Genomic DNA, 12,500 nt, shown 5'->3' on the forward strand with positions numbered 1-12,500 from the left:
TAAAAGTCTGCAAGAAACTGGTAGCCCAATCCTGGTTCTTGAAAAGTTTCGATGTTGTCAGTTGGAGGAGTTTGATGTTGAAAATAGTCACAAAGTTATTTTGTAATAGATGGTTCATACAGTGATATTCTTACATCCTTCAGGAGATTGTTGTAGGCGTTGTTGTTGTTGCAAAAGCTATCCAATATTCTCTCCGAAGGAGGGGATTGTTTATGATAGTTGACCATGTTATATTTAGCAGACCAATGGCTGTTAATGAAGTATATCAATGTTACTTTTAAATGACGCTGGTTGTTGTTAGGTATTAGCCCTAGGACGGAGTGTTTAAAGTATCCATGTTATTGTGAACAACAGCTGGGTACTGTACATGTAGCCTTCTCGCTATTGATAACAGTAGCTGGTAATGTGTTGGTGTAGCTACAAGAACTGAATGTGACAAGTAGTCTCCATGTTGTTGCTAACAAGAGATGGATGTTAGAATTGAAGTCTCCATGTTAAATGTGCACAACATTTCATTGTTAGATATAATTTATGTAGCCTTCATGTTATTGATAACTGTAACAATGTGTTGATGTAGCTAAATTAATTTTAGCAGCGAGTCGATATTGTAAAGTCAGTGAGGTGTATAAATCAGGGCTTGTTGTAATAAATGCTGTATGTAGGATCTTCAGTACATGGCAAGGTGTTATAAACACCCTCTAAGTTAACGCAGAAACATTTATTGCTGTTATAGTATTAATATTAAAGATTATTTACAGCATAAACTGGTTGCATATGTATACTTATGTTTATTTTCAGAGGAGATGGAAATTTCAATTCTAAAATATGTTAGTTTTTTGCCCAAGTTAAACTCAATATGAATACTGCGTCGTTGTTATGGTGAACAATTGCTCAATGTTGGTGTAGAAATATTGCTTTCATTTTATGGCGAACAATTGCTGTCTATTGAAGCACGAAATATTGCCTTCGTATTATGGTAAACAATTGCTGTCTGTTGGAGCACGAAATATTACTTTCATGTTATGGCGAACAATTGCTGTCTGTTGGAGCACGAAATATTGCCTTTATGTTATGGCGAACAATTCCTGGCTGTTGGTGTACGAAATATTGCCTTCGTGTTATGACTAACTGTTGCTGTTTGTTACTGCTCGAAATATTGCTTTCGTGTTATGGCGAACAATCGCTGTTTGTTGCTGCACGAAATATTGCCTTCATATTGTGGTGAACAATTCCTGGCTGTTGTTGTACAAAATATTTCCTCCATATTGTCGCTGCTTGTTAGGGGTACTCTTCATGTTGTTAGCAAGAGTCACATGATATGAATATGTCATCTTTAACAAAAACTGGATGTTACAGGAGCTTCATATCCTATGTACGTCTACTCCTTGCTATGTTCCGTGGATTCTCGGTGTTAAATATGTGGTCTTTCCTATATTTATTTGGAACGTGGTGTTACGGAGTGTTCCTATGTTAGTTTAAACATTAAAAGATATATTCTGACCAATTATTGAAGCTTTATATGCTGTCGTTGAAATCGCAGCCAATCACTCGCTAATTAAGAAAGGGCATTAATTAATCAATGTAGCCTGACATATACTGTCAGGATAAATGAGATTGGAACAACTTTGATCAAGGTCAGCCAACATGTGACAGGGTTGATCTCTACTAAAACAACATCTACAATAAGCTGTAGGGTTGTTAGTAGTGTTAGTAGGGTTAATAGTAAGGGGAGAGGCCTGTTAGTGGTGTTAGTGGGGTTACGGGTGAAGGGAGATGGGGAGTTAGCCCTACAACTTGACTGTAGGTTGTTTAGCCCTCGAAATCAATCCCTAGCCCAGAAGACCTAGCTGTGATACAAGCCATGCCAGCCACACTCATCATTTCAGTAGAGCCCAGACTTCACTCCTTAATGTGGCCTTCTTTTTAGATGTTATTTGAGAGGGATTTCGCTTCTATATTTGTTGGTTAGCTGTAGAACTATTTATCCTGCAACACTCGCAGCCATTTACTCATTGTTATATTTAACAACAGTTGACTGCTTTCGATTAACACCTTGTTGCAGACAGCCAGGCTTTGATGTTATACAGTTACACCTTGTTTACATTGAACAAGAGTGAAGGGTTACTAACTTACACCCAGTATTTAACAGCAGCTGGAGGTTATAAAAGTATGTCTCTCATATCACTATTATGTTTAAAGGAAGATGTTATAAGGCGTTGCATTTAGCACGAGGCGAATGTTATCAATTTGCACTTTGTTATATTTAACAGGAGTTTGTAATACCTATCTACACCATGTTATATTACTCCTCATAAAATATTGTTATAATATCAATATCTGTTCATAGAGTTCTTTTCTCTCCTTTCCAATATTTCTGTCTCCTTCCATCTCTCAAGATCTCAATTTTAGAGTTGTTATCATTAAACCCTGCATCGTTCTTCTTTTCTGTTATTTTTATCTCACTGCTACACGTTGTTCTTATAGCTACAGTCTGTTATCTCGACATTAGCCTTTTATATAACTGTTATCAATGTTTCTTTTAGATCTTTTGTTTGTACATATGGTTTTATCATTGCTATAACAGTTCTCTGTTATCATTTAACTTTTCACTCTCTTCAACAAATATTTTCTCCACTGTTGTTCTTTTAATATAATAAATTGTATCGTAATTAGCGTCATTTTTCCTTCAGTTTTTGGTCAACATCATTCTCAGTGAATTCACTATCGTGTGACAATGAAAGTCACATATTACCGTGAAGGTGGTCATGAGAAGAATCCGATGATCCTAGGATATATCACACTTGCTTTAGTAGATGTATAAACACTGCTTTATGATTGTAATCTGGAAGAAAACGAAGAAAAAAAACACTATGAAGAGAGAAAAGACAGAAACAAATTCCTTCATTTTAATTATTGCAGTTTCAGATTTTATAACTTATTTTCTTATTGAAACTTCAATAGATGTTGTAGATTTTGTACTAAGGTGGTGTGTGTTGAGCTGTGTAGTTGTAGACATGTGTGGTGTTTGTTGATGTGTTGCTGTTGTTCTTGTTGTTGTTGTTGTTGTTGTTGTTGTGGTGGTGGTGGTGGTGGTGGTGGTGGTAGTGGTTGTGGTGGTGGTGGTGGTGGTGGTGGTGGTGGTGGTGGTGGTGGTGGTAGTGGCGGCTGTGGCCGCAGCGGTGGTTGTCTAATCAATATAACATTTATACTTACATCCTCCACGTCTATTTCATTCTTAATGATAGACTTTGATTTAGAAATCCCGCATGTCACTTAGTTTCTTTGATGTTATCCTCATTTTCTGGGCTCTAATTCTTAATATTTTTAGTATTTTAGATCAAATCTAATTCAGAAATGTTTTCTGAGTCTGGAAATCAACAAGAAAAAACCAAAACAATAAGTTTATCCAAAAAATTCTTTTCCACAAATAAACTGGGGTTGCGATATTTCTAATGAAAAATAAAAGTTTGTGAGGGAGCATCTCTATGGATTGAACCCTAGAAAGTTTGTAAAATTTGTAAGGAATGGAGTGTGGACGAAGTTATTCTGGGACCCCACAAAATTATTTCAGTTCTTATATATAACAAAAAATAGGGATTATAAGTGCTTTAAAGGGACAGGGTGTGAGATTAAGGGGGTCGCTTTGCAACCGAGTGGCTTTCGGTTCAGTCCTACTGCGGAACACCTTGGCTGCCTCTTCTACTGTGGCATCAGGTCAAGCAACGCCTTGTGAGAGGAGTTTGCAGACGGATACTGCATGGAAGCTCGTCACTTGTCTGTGTGTGTGTGTGTGTGTGTGTGTGTGTGTGTGTGCGTGCGTGTGTGTGTGTGTGTTTCTGTCTGCCTGAGTGTCTGTGTGTGACTGCGTTTGTGTGAGTGTGCGTGTGAGTATGTAAGTGTGTATGCGCCCATGTGTGTGTGTGAGAGAGTGTATCTGCTTTTGTTTGCGTCCCAACCGCTTGACAACCGATATTGGTTTGTTATGTCCCCATAACAAAGCGGTTCGGCGAAAGGTACCGATAGAGTAAGTACCAGACATAAAAAAATATACACTGGGGTGGATTTGGTCGACCAAGCCTTTGAAGGTGGTGCCTCAGGATGGCCGTAGTTCAGTAACTGAAACAAATAAAAGAAAGTTTGAAAGAAAGATGGGAGATTTCTTACTTTACGTCTTCATGTCTAATTCCTTAATAAAACCACATTATAAATCCGCGTCGGCGCAGGAATCTACGGACGGCTCTAGTCAGGCTGAAAACGAAAATATTTTTATGTTTAGTCAAAGAATTGGGTTGTACATGGGAAGATAAATAGAGAGATAGAGAGATAGGTAGGTAGGTAAATAGATAGATAGATAGATAGATAGATAGATAGATAGATAGATAGATAGATAGATAGATAGATAGATAGATAGATAGAAAGTTTAGATAGATAGATAGATAGATAGATAGATAGATAGATAGATAGATAGATAGATAGACAAAAAGATAGAAAGTTTAGATAGATAGATAGATAGATAGAAAGTTTAGATAGATAGAAAGTTTAGATAGATATCTTTCTTTTATTAGCCACACAGGGCTGCACACAGAGGGGACAAATACAACTGTAGAGCTTTTCTTTAAAAATAAAAAAAGATAAAATAAAAATAAAAAATCCGATCAAAAGGGATCGGTAGGGGCAAAAAAAAAAGGTATCGTATATCACAGAAAATGCCAATAGTGTAAAATGGGGTAACATTAGGTTTATCCATGGAGAGAAAAGCCTACGGAAAAGACCACGGTAACCTCAGCAGGGAATAGACACATGAGAGCAAAGTGCTCTCTCTCTCTCTTTTTTTTATTTATCTCGATTTATAGGATCATGCTCAAAGAGGCATCGTCTCTCGCACGCACCATCTTTGCTACATTCACCCACCTTTTAATGAAACTTTCACGAGACAAAACCTGCCTCTCTATTCTCACCTTCCTTTTCAAGTGATACTTGAAAAAGTTGATGAGCGATTGGCCAGAGAGGTAGGTTTTCGTCTCTAATCCTTTCGCTCGGGTCCACCACACACATTCTTTCACCATGGTCACCAGTATGATGAACACTGCTTTGCCTTCCCTGCTGAGGGACGGTGGCGGAGCAATCTGCACAATAGACTCGGCTGACAGGCGGACTCGTCCCACACGCGATAGCAGCCGTTCGGCATAAGCCCACAGGTAGGAAATCTTTGGACACTGCACGAGTGCGTGCAGAACGGTTTCGTCGCTCTGGCCGCATCTCGGGCAGGTCGGTCCGGTGTGTCTCGAACCGTGCCTGTACAGCTTATCCCGAACGGGTAATGCTTCTCGATAGCACTGCCAGGCCAAGGATCTCTGGTGGTTGTCCAAAGGTCCCGACCCGAAAGTTGTCCTGAACAGGCGGGTCAGGTGTTTCTCGTCGACGCCCAGATCCTGCCCGAGATCGTCGTCGACCTCCCCTCCACTAATCCTCTAGAGAACGCTTTTGTGGAATCAAAGTTGCACGAGATTGGTCCCGGACGGCAGATTTGCTTGAGAGCAACGCGACACTCGCGGTGCCATTCGTCTAGCCTAGGTCTCTGTTTAATCCACGACTGCAGTTCGGCTAAGGAGACGAGTTGCGATAAAGCGCGCCGCATAAACGGCGACCACACCTGTTCTATGAAGCGTCGGAGATGTCGCAGTCTCAGCGCATAGATAGATAGATAGATAGATAGATAGATAGATAGATAGATAGATAGATAGATAGATAGATACATTTCTTTTATTAGCCACACAGGGCTCAACAGAGATGGGACAAATACAATGTAGAGCTTTTCTTTTTGAGAGGGAGAAGGGAGAAAAAAAAAGGAAGTAGGGAGGTGTCGATCAAAAGGGATCGTAGGAAGGAAAAAAGGGGCGAGTTCGATCAAAAGGGATAAAAAAAATAGCGATCAATAGGGATCGTGTATCACAGTAATGTTCTCGTGTAAAAAGGGGAGGAAAGAAAAGCCTACGGAAAAGACCACGGTAACCTTGGTCAATGTTGTCAACAGTAAGTGACTCTCTTTTGCCTTTTTGTTTCTTTTCTGGATTTTTTTTTACTCCTTTATAGTGTTATGCTCAAGGTAGCTCCGTCATTCACACGTGCCATCCTTGCTACATTCACCCATCTATTTTTTGAAGCATTCATTAGACAAGACTTCCCTTTCTACTCTCAACTTCCTCTTCAGGTGATACTTGAAGAAGTTGATGAGAGATTGCCCAGAGAGTGAAAGTCTTTGTCTCTAGACCTTTCAGACGCGTCCACCATACACATTCTTTCGCCATAGCCACAAGTACGATGAAAATAGCTCTTCCTTCCCGTTTAAAGGAAGGAGGCGCGACAATATTCACGATAGACTCGGTTGATAGACCGACTCGTCCCACACGCGTTAGTCGGTCTATCAACCGAGTCTAGATAGATAGATAGATAGATAGATAGATAGATAGATAGATAGATAGATAGATAGATAGATAGACAGAAAGAGAGATAGCTTTTTATTATAGCTACACAGGGCTAAATACAGAAAATGGACAAATTACAATGTAGAGCTTTTCTTTGGCGGGGAAAGGGGGGGATAATTTCGATCAAATGGGATCGCGGAAAAAAAGGGGGGATTTCGATCAAAAGGGATCGCGGGAGAAAAAAAAAAAGGAAGGGTGGGGCGATCAATAAGGATCGTGTATCACAGTCAATGTAAAAAAACGGGGAACAGATTAGGTTTATCCGTGGAGAGAAAAGCCTCCGGAAAAGACCACGGTCACCTCAGGCTTTTTTTTTTTTTAAAGGTACATGAAAGTAAGTACCTTCTCTCTTTGTGTCTCTTTTTGTTACAAGTCTATGCTTAAAATGGTGTCGTCTTTCATTCTTACCATTCTTGCCACATTTACCCATTTTTTATTGAAACTTTCATTCGACAACACTTTCCTGTCTATCCTCATCCTCCTTTTCAAGTGGTACATAGATAGATAGATAGATAGATAGATAGATAGATAGATAGATAGATAGATAGATAGATAGATATGGCAAAAGATAGGTAGGTAGATATAGATAGGTAGTTAGATATAGATAGGTAGGTAGATATAGATAGGTAGAGATAGATAGATAAATAAATGATAGATAAATAGACAGATACATCTATCATCTCTCTTTCTCTCTCTCTCTCTCTCTCTCTCTGTCACATTGACGATGAAGTCGACGCACGACCGTCAAGAGAAGCTCAACATTCAGGACCGCTACGTGAATCAATGTCGGGAGAGAAGAGTAGCCTACTTCCTAGGCTACTGTAGACCTGTGAGTCTTTGACACTTTACGAACACCACGCACAGAAAGCTAAACCGCTTCTACATCAACTGGATGAGAAAGCTGTCGAAAATCACTTGGCAGTCCCAGACAGATCTTCGCTCGAGTTGATCTGTCAAGCATTTGGGCACTGCTGAAGAGAGCGCAAGTCAGTTGCTCAGGCCACCTTTATCGAATGCCTGACGCATGACTCCCCACGAAAACCCATCAGTTTGCTGAAAAACTCAAGACTTTTTGCCTTTTTGCAGAGACTGAAGATTTCATATTGGCGGCGCCAGGTCACAGGTTGCTTACCAAAATCTACCAGGCTAACGTTCATGAAAACGGTTCTAACCTTAAATGCAGATTCTGTGATACGATTGATGAAGCAATAGACCATCTTGACTCAGGATGTCCTGCGCTGACATCAAGAAGAACAATAACATGGAGAAGAATAAGCACGAGGAGGAGGGGGAGGAGGAGGAAGAAACGGAGAAGAAGAAGAAGAAGAAGAAGAAGAAGAAGAAGAAGAAGAAGAAGAAGAAGAATGAGTAAGAAGAAGAAAGAGAGGAAGAAAGGGGATGAGTCGTCTATCCTCTTTGAAATCCTGTTTCTAACAAACAGATCTTTGGTGCCGTTCTTTGAGTCGAAGTTTTATTTACTCAAAATTATTCTTAACTTAATTTTTGCACAATACAAAACCTTTATATTTAACTTAGAACATTTCAACATATGTACAGTAACCCCTCACCATATCGCGGTTTATTATATAAGCTTTCGATTCCTTCGTGGTGTTTTGCTTTTATAATAAAATAAATATATGCAAATTATAAAAAATTATTTTTTTAAATATAGTTTTTTTTTTACTAAATATAGGAGTCCTGTTGATTCACAACAACAAAGGTAAACATTTTTTCCTAAGCGACCTTGCTGCACGCAATCAAACCCTAAACATAGCACTCGTGGAAACTCATCTGGACCCTGATATAGAGGATACAGAAGTACACGTACCAAAATATTACACCATACTGCGAACAGTGGAGTTGCTGTATCCATCCGTGAAGACCTCACACCCCAGGTCTTACTGTCATACTCAAATTCAGTATCTGACGCTCTAATTGTATACATAAGACAATATAATATAGTCATATGTAATACATATCGCCCACCAGATGCTCCACACCACATAGGCTAATTTGAAGATTGCCTCACAAGAATTAAAGAAATCCTCCTGAAACTGGAACACCATGTGAGCGTATTTCTTATGGGTGATTTCAACATCCCCAATGTCAAATGGCCCCAAAAGCCTCATGCCCTCAAGAATAACTCATTGCAAACAAGCACAGATGGAGTCCCTGCTGAACCTCACCGATGCTCTATTCATAGAGCAAGTGGCGCTCAGACCAACTAGGGCAAATTACATTTTAGATCTCTGCTTCACAAACAATATGGACATCGTTCATGATGTAAAAGTGACGACGACTTTAGGTACGGATCACAACATAATAGAGCTGTCTATGTATGGACCCGTAATGGGAATATATATTCAGTACCAGGTGTTGATGTGGTTGCGTGTATGTTATCACAAGAGTTCATACAGAGTTGAACATACAATGCTATGTGAGGGAGAGAGCAGACAAAGAAGCCTGGGTTATAAAAAACATTAAGTCAATACGGCAAATAAAACAGCCTCAGGACGCCGCAAAATAGGACCCCTCTTCCAAATGGATGGCTCCCTCACAGATAGTCCAAGATTAGTGAGGTACTGAATGACTTCAAAAGTGTCTTTACCACCCCATTGGAAAAGAGAAAGTGAACGAACCAGTGGATTTCTTTGCCACTTCACCTATAACCAGCGAGGCAGTTACGATGGATTACACCGACATTAGCGAAGAAGATATGCTACTAACCATAGATGTGGACGCAAACTCAACTGCTGGTCCTTATGGTTTCCCTGCAATCCTCCTCAAACCGTGTAAGCGTGCCCTGGCGAAACCACTACAGATTCTCTTCCAGAGTTTTCCTGCAAATGGCAGGTTGCGAAGCAAACCGACGGAGGGAATAATATGCCCAATCCATAAAGGAGGAAGCAGAGCAGATGCCAAAAACTATAAGCCTATCTCTTTTACTTCACACATCAGCAAAGGCATGAAACGGATAGTTAGAGGGAATCTAATCGCATTCCTTGAAGAAAACAACTTGCTGAGTGATACCCAGCATGGTTTCGACCAGGTAGGAGCTGCCAGATCCAGCTCTTACAGCACGATGACTGGGTGTTGAGGCAGTTACTCCGCAAATCAAATGTGGGAGTAATATACCTTGATTTTGCACAAAAGTTTTTAATAAAGTGGATCATGGTATGATATGCCACAAACTGCGTGATCTTGGCATAGCTGGAAAACTTGAAGAGCGGCTACATGACTTTTTGAAAGATAGGAGTCAGGCAGTAGTGGCCAATGGAGCCACTTCGAAGAAAACACAAATAATGAGCGGTGTTCCACAGGGCACTGACTTGGGACCATTACTTTTCATAGTGGCCTTTTCAGATATGCCCTCAGCTGCCCGGATAGCCACCCTTGCTAGCTACGCAGACGATACGAAAGTCTCGCAAGAAATACAGAACACCAGCAATGTTGCACACCTGCAGCAGGAATTGGACTCAATTCGCTGATGAGCTGAGGACAATAATATTTAGTTTACTGTTGAAAAATCTCAAGCCCTGCGCTACCAGCGTCCAAAACTGAATATAAAACTTACAGGGTACACTGGTCCAGAGGGGACTACAATCCCAGAGTCTAAATCTGTGAGGGACTTTGGTATCGACATGAGTGATGATACCTCTTTCCAAATGCACATTGCCAGGATGGTAACATAGTGCAGACGACTGGCTGGATAAATCCTGACAATGTTCCAGAGAGAAGGAAACCATGATGGTTCTCTGGAGGTCATTCTTCCTTAGCCGCCTGGATTACTGTTCCCAGCTATGGTCAACCAACAGTGTAAAATTAACAGCGGAACTTAAAAGAATCCAGTGAAGCTTCACGGAGAAGATCGTCTCATTGCAACAACTCAGCTAATGGGAAAGGCTGAAACAGTTAAGACTCTACTCCCTGAAGCGAAGGCGGGAGAGGTATTTAGTAATAAACATCTAGAAGATCCTGGAAGGGATTGTGCCAAATTTTGGCATTGAAAGCTACACCAATGCCAGAACGGCTCGACACTGCACAGTATCAAAGATCCCAACAATGCCATCGCGCTTCAGGACCAGTCACTGCAATAGTCTGGGTTCCAGGGGCCCACAGCTTTTTAATATTCTGCCAAAGAGCCTGAAGGACCTACACAAAGTGGATGTAGGTGTTTTCAGATGAAAACTGGACGTCTTCCTGTCGAGCGCGTCCCAGACGAACCTACCTCACTGCAAGAGGTGCAAATGAAGGTAGTGACATCAGACGCCCTTATTCATCAAATGCTACATATCAAAGGAGGCTCTCAATAATAACAGTGTAGCAAAACGGCAGTGCACCAGCATGGCCACAGCTCTAAGCTAAAGCTAAAAAACAGAGCACACTTTTGTTTTTGCTTTGCGGATTTTCACTTATCACTGGGGTTTTTGGAATGTAACACCCGCGATAGTCGAGGGATTACTGTATTGTAATGTCGTAAGGTATGCAGAGTGTGTGTGTGTATCTACAGGGTATCCCCAAGTGTGGGTACATGAGATTGCTGCATACTTTAAGAAATTATTATTTCTTATATTTAATTGTTTATACTATGATTTTATTTACTCCATGTACCCACATGAGGATTAACACATACTTTAAGAAATCATTATTTCTTATATTTAATTGTTTATGTTATGATTTTATTTACTCCATGTACCCAGACTTTGTGGACAACCTGTATATGTGTGTGTATGTGTGAAATGAGTGTGTGTATGTGTGTGAGCTGAGTGTGTGTGTGTATGTGTGTGTGTATACGTGTGTGTGTATGTGTGTGTGTATATGTGTGTGTGTATGTGTGTGTGTGAAATTAGTGTGTATGTGTGTGTGTGTGTATGTGTAAGTTTGTATGAGTGTGTATGTGTGTATGTGTGTGTATATATGTGTGTTGTGTGTGTACTGTACGGTTTTGTTAACGTGAATTTGTATGCGATATGTGTTGTGTTTGTGTATAGCTGCGTTGGTTATACTTGAGAAAACTTCAATCTTTACCGTTTAAGTGGGCCCCTCTTGCGGCTGGGGCAAAATACTTTGGCTTTTTCTGGTTTCCATTCGTTTGAGATAACTTTAGGCAGTTCTATTTCAGTAATATCTGGATCAGGAAAAGTTTGCAATGTTAACCAACTTATGTCTTCGACAATGAAATGGCGTTTGACGTTATGGTGATCTATGGTGAAAATTGGTTTCTCTTCGGGGCAATCATGGAATTTAAGTTTTTGGGGAGCAAAAATTGTTTTGGGGTCATATTCTGGCATATCAGGAAATAAAATCTTATGGAAATCTGTAAAGACAATTTCGCCGTCAGGTATGCAAATACAGCGGCTGAATAATTCCTTGATTTTGCTTGGCATTGTTCAAGTAACAATTCCAATTCAACAAGATCGATGTATCAATTAATTCAAAGAATCAATCAATAATTTATATAATATCGATAAGAATTTGATTTTCACGTCAATTGGATAGCTAAGAGAAGTGAAAAGTGAAAAGATATTCAATAAGCGCTCGTTGTTACGTCATAATCGTCTTGTTGATTATGGAGTAATTAATTTAGAAAGTGGGCGAATTGACGTAACTGTTATTGCATCGGATAGAATGTTCTGCTGTTTATGTCTCAATTCTTTGCGTTCTGAGTTCAATTCCTGCCAAAGTCAATTTTCTCTTTTATAATTTCAGAGTCGATAAATGAAGTAACAATCAAGAAATGGGGTTTAGTCTTATTTCTAACTTGCTGTCTGGATTGTAACATATTTTCAATGGTGTAAATTTGTAATATTGTGTGACGCTATTTGGGCCTGAGAATTGCATCAAGGGTACATGTGTTTGGAAGAAAGAGACAGTGCCTATGGGCCTGTGGCCTTCGCTGCCGCTTCCACACTGGATTTATTAGATGCAATTCAGATTCAAGTTGAATCTTTACTGATTGTAAATCTTAAGAAGAGACATGAGCAGAGGGAAAGTTCCAGAGGGCTTATGTTTTGG

General features: G+C 40.0%; 1 protein-coding gene across 1 annotated transcript in view; it reads right to left on the bottom strand.

The window, feature by feature from the left end:
- LOC149133218 (uncharacterized) overlaps positions 1 to 11,998 on the bottom strand; it is a 13,128-nt gene extending 1,130 nt beyond the window's left edge. Inside the window, exons 1-4 of the mRNA XM_089359717.1 lie at positions 11,514 to 11,998; positions 4,165 to 4,248; positions 3,214 to 3,367; positions 1 to 2,842 (exon numbers count right to left, since the gene is read on the bottom strand). The exon at positions 1 to 2,842 is cut by the window's left edge and continues 1,130 nt beyond it. Of these exons, the coding sequence (XP_089215843.1) occupies positions 4,188 to 4,248; positions 11,514 to 11,872 (420 nt within the window). The 5' untranslated portion in view covers positions 11,873 to 11,998 and the 3' untranslated portion in view covers positions 1 to 2,842; positions 3,214 to 3,367; positions 4,165 to 4,187. The remainder of the gene's footprint in view (positions 2,843 to 3,213; positions 3,368 to 4,164; positions 4,249 to 11,513) is intronic.
- Positions 11,999 to 12,500: the final 502 nt, after the last annotated feature.

This window comes from Octopus bimaculoides, chromosome 11 (assembly GCF_046866305.1).
Source record: "Octopus bimaculoides isolate indiv1 chromosome 11, ASM4686630v1, whole genome shotgun sequence".
Lineage (NCBI taxonomy): Eukaryota > Metazoa > Mollusca > Cephalopoda > Octopoda > Octopodidae > Octopus > Octopus bimaculoides.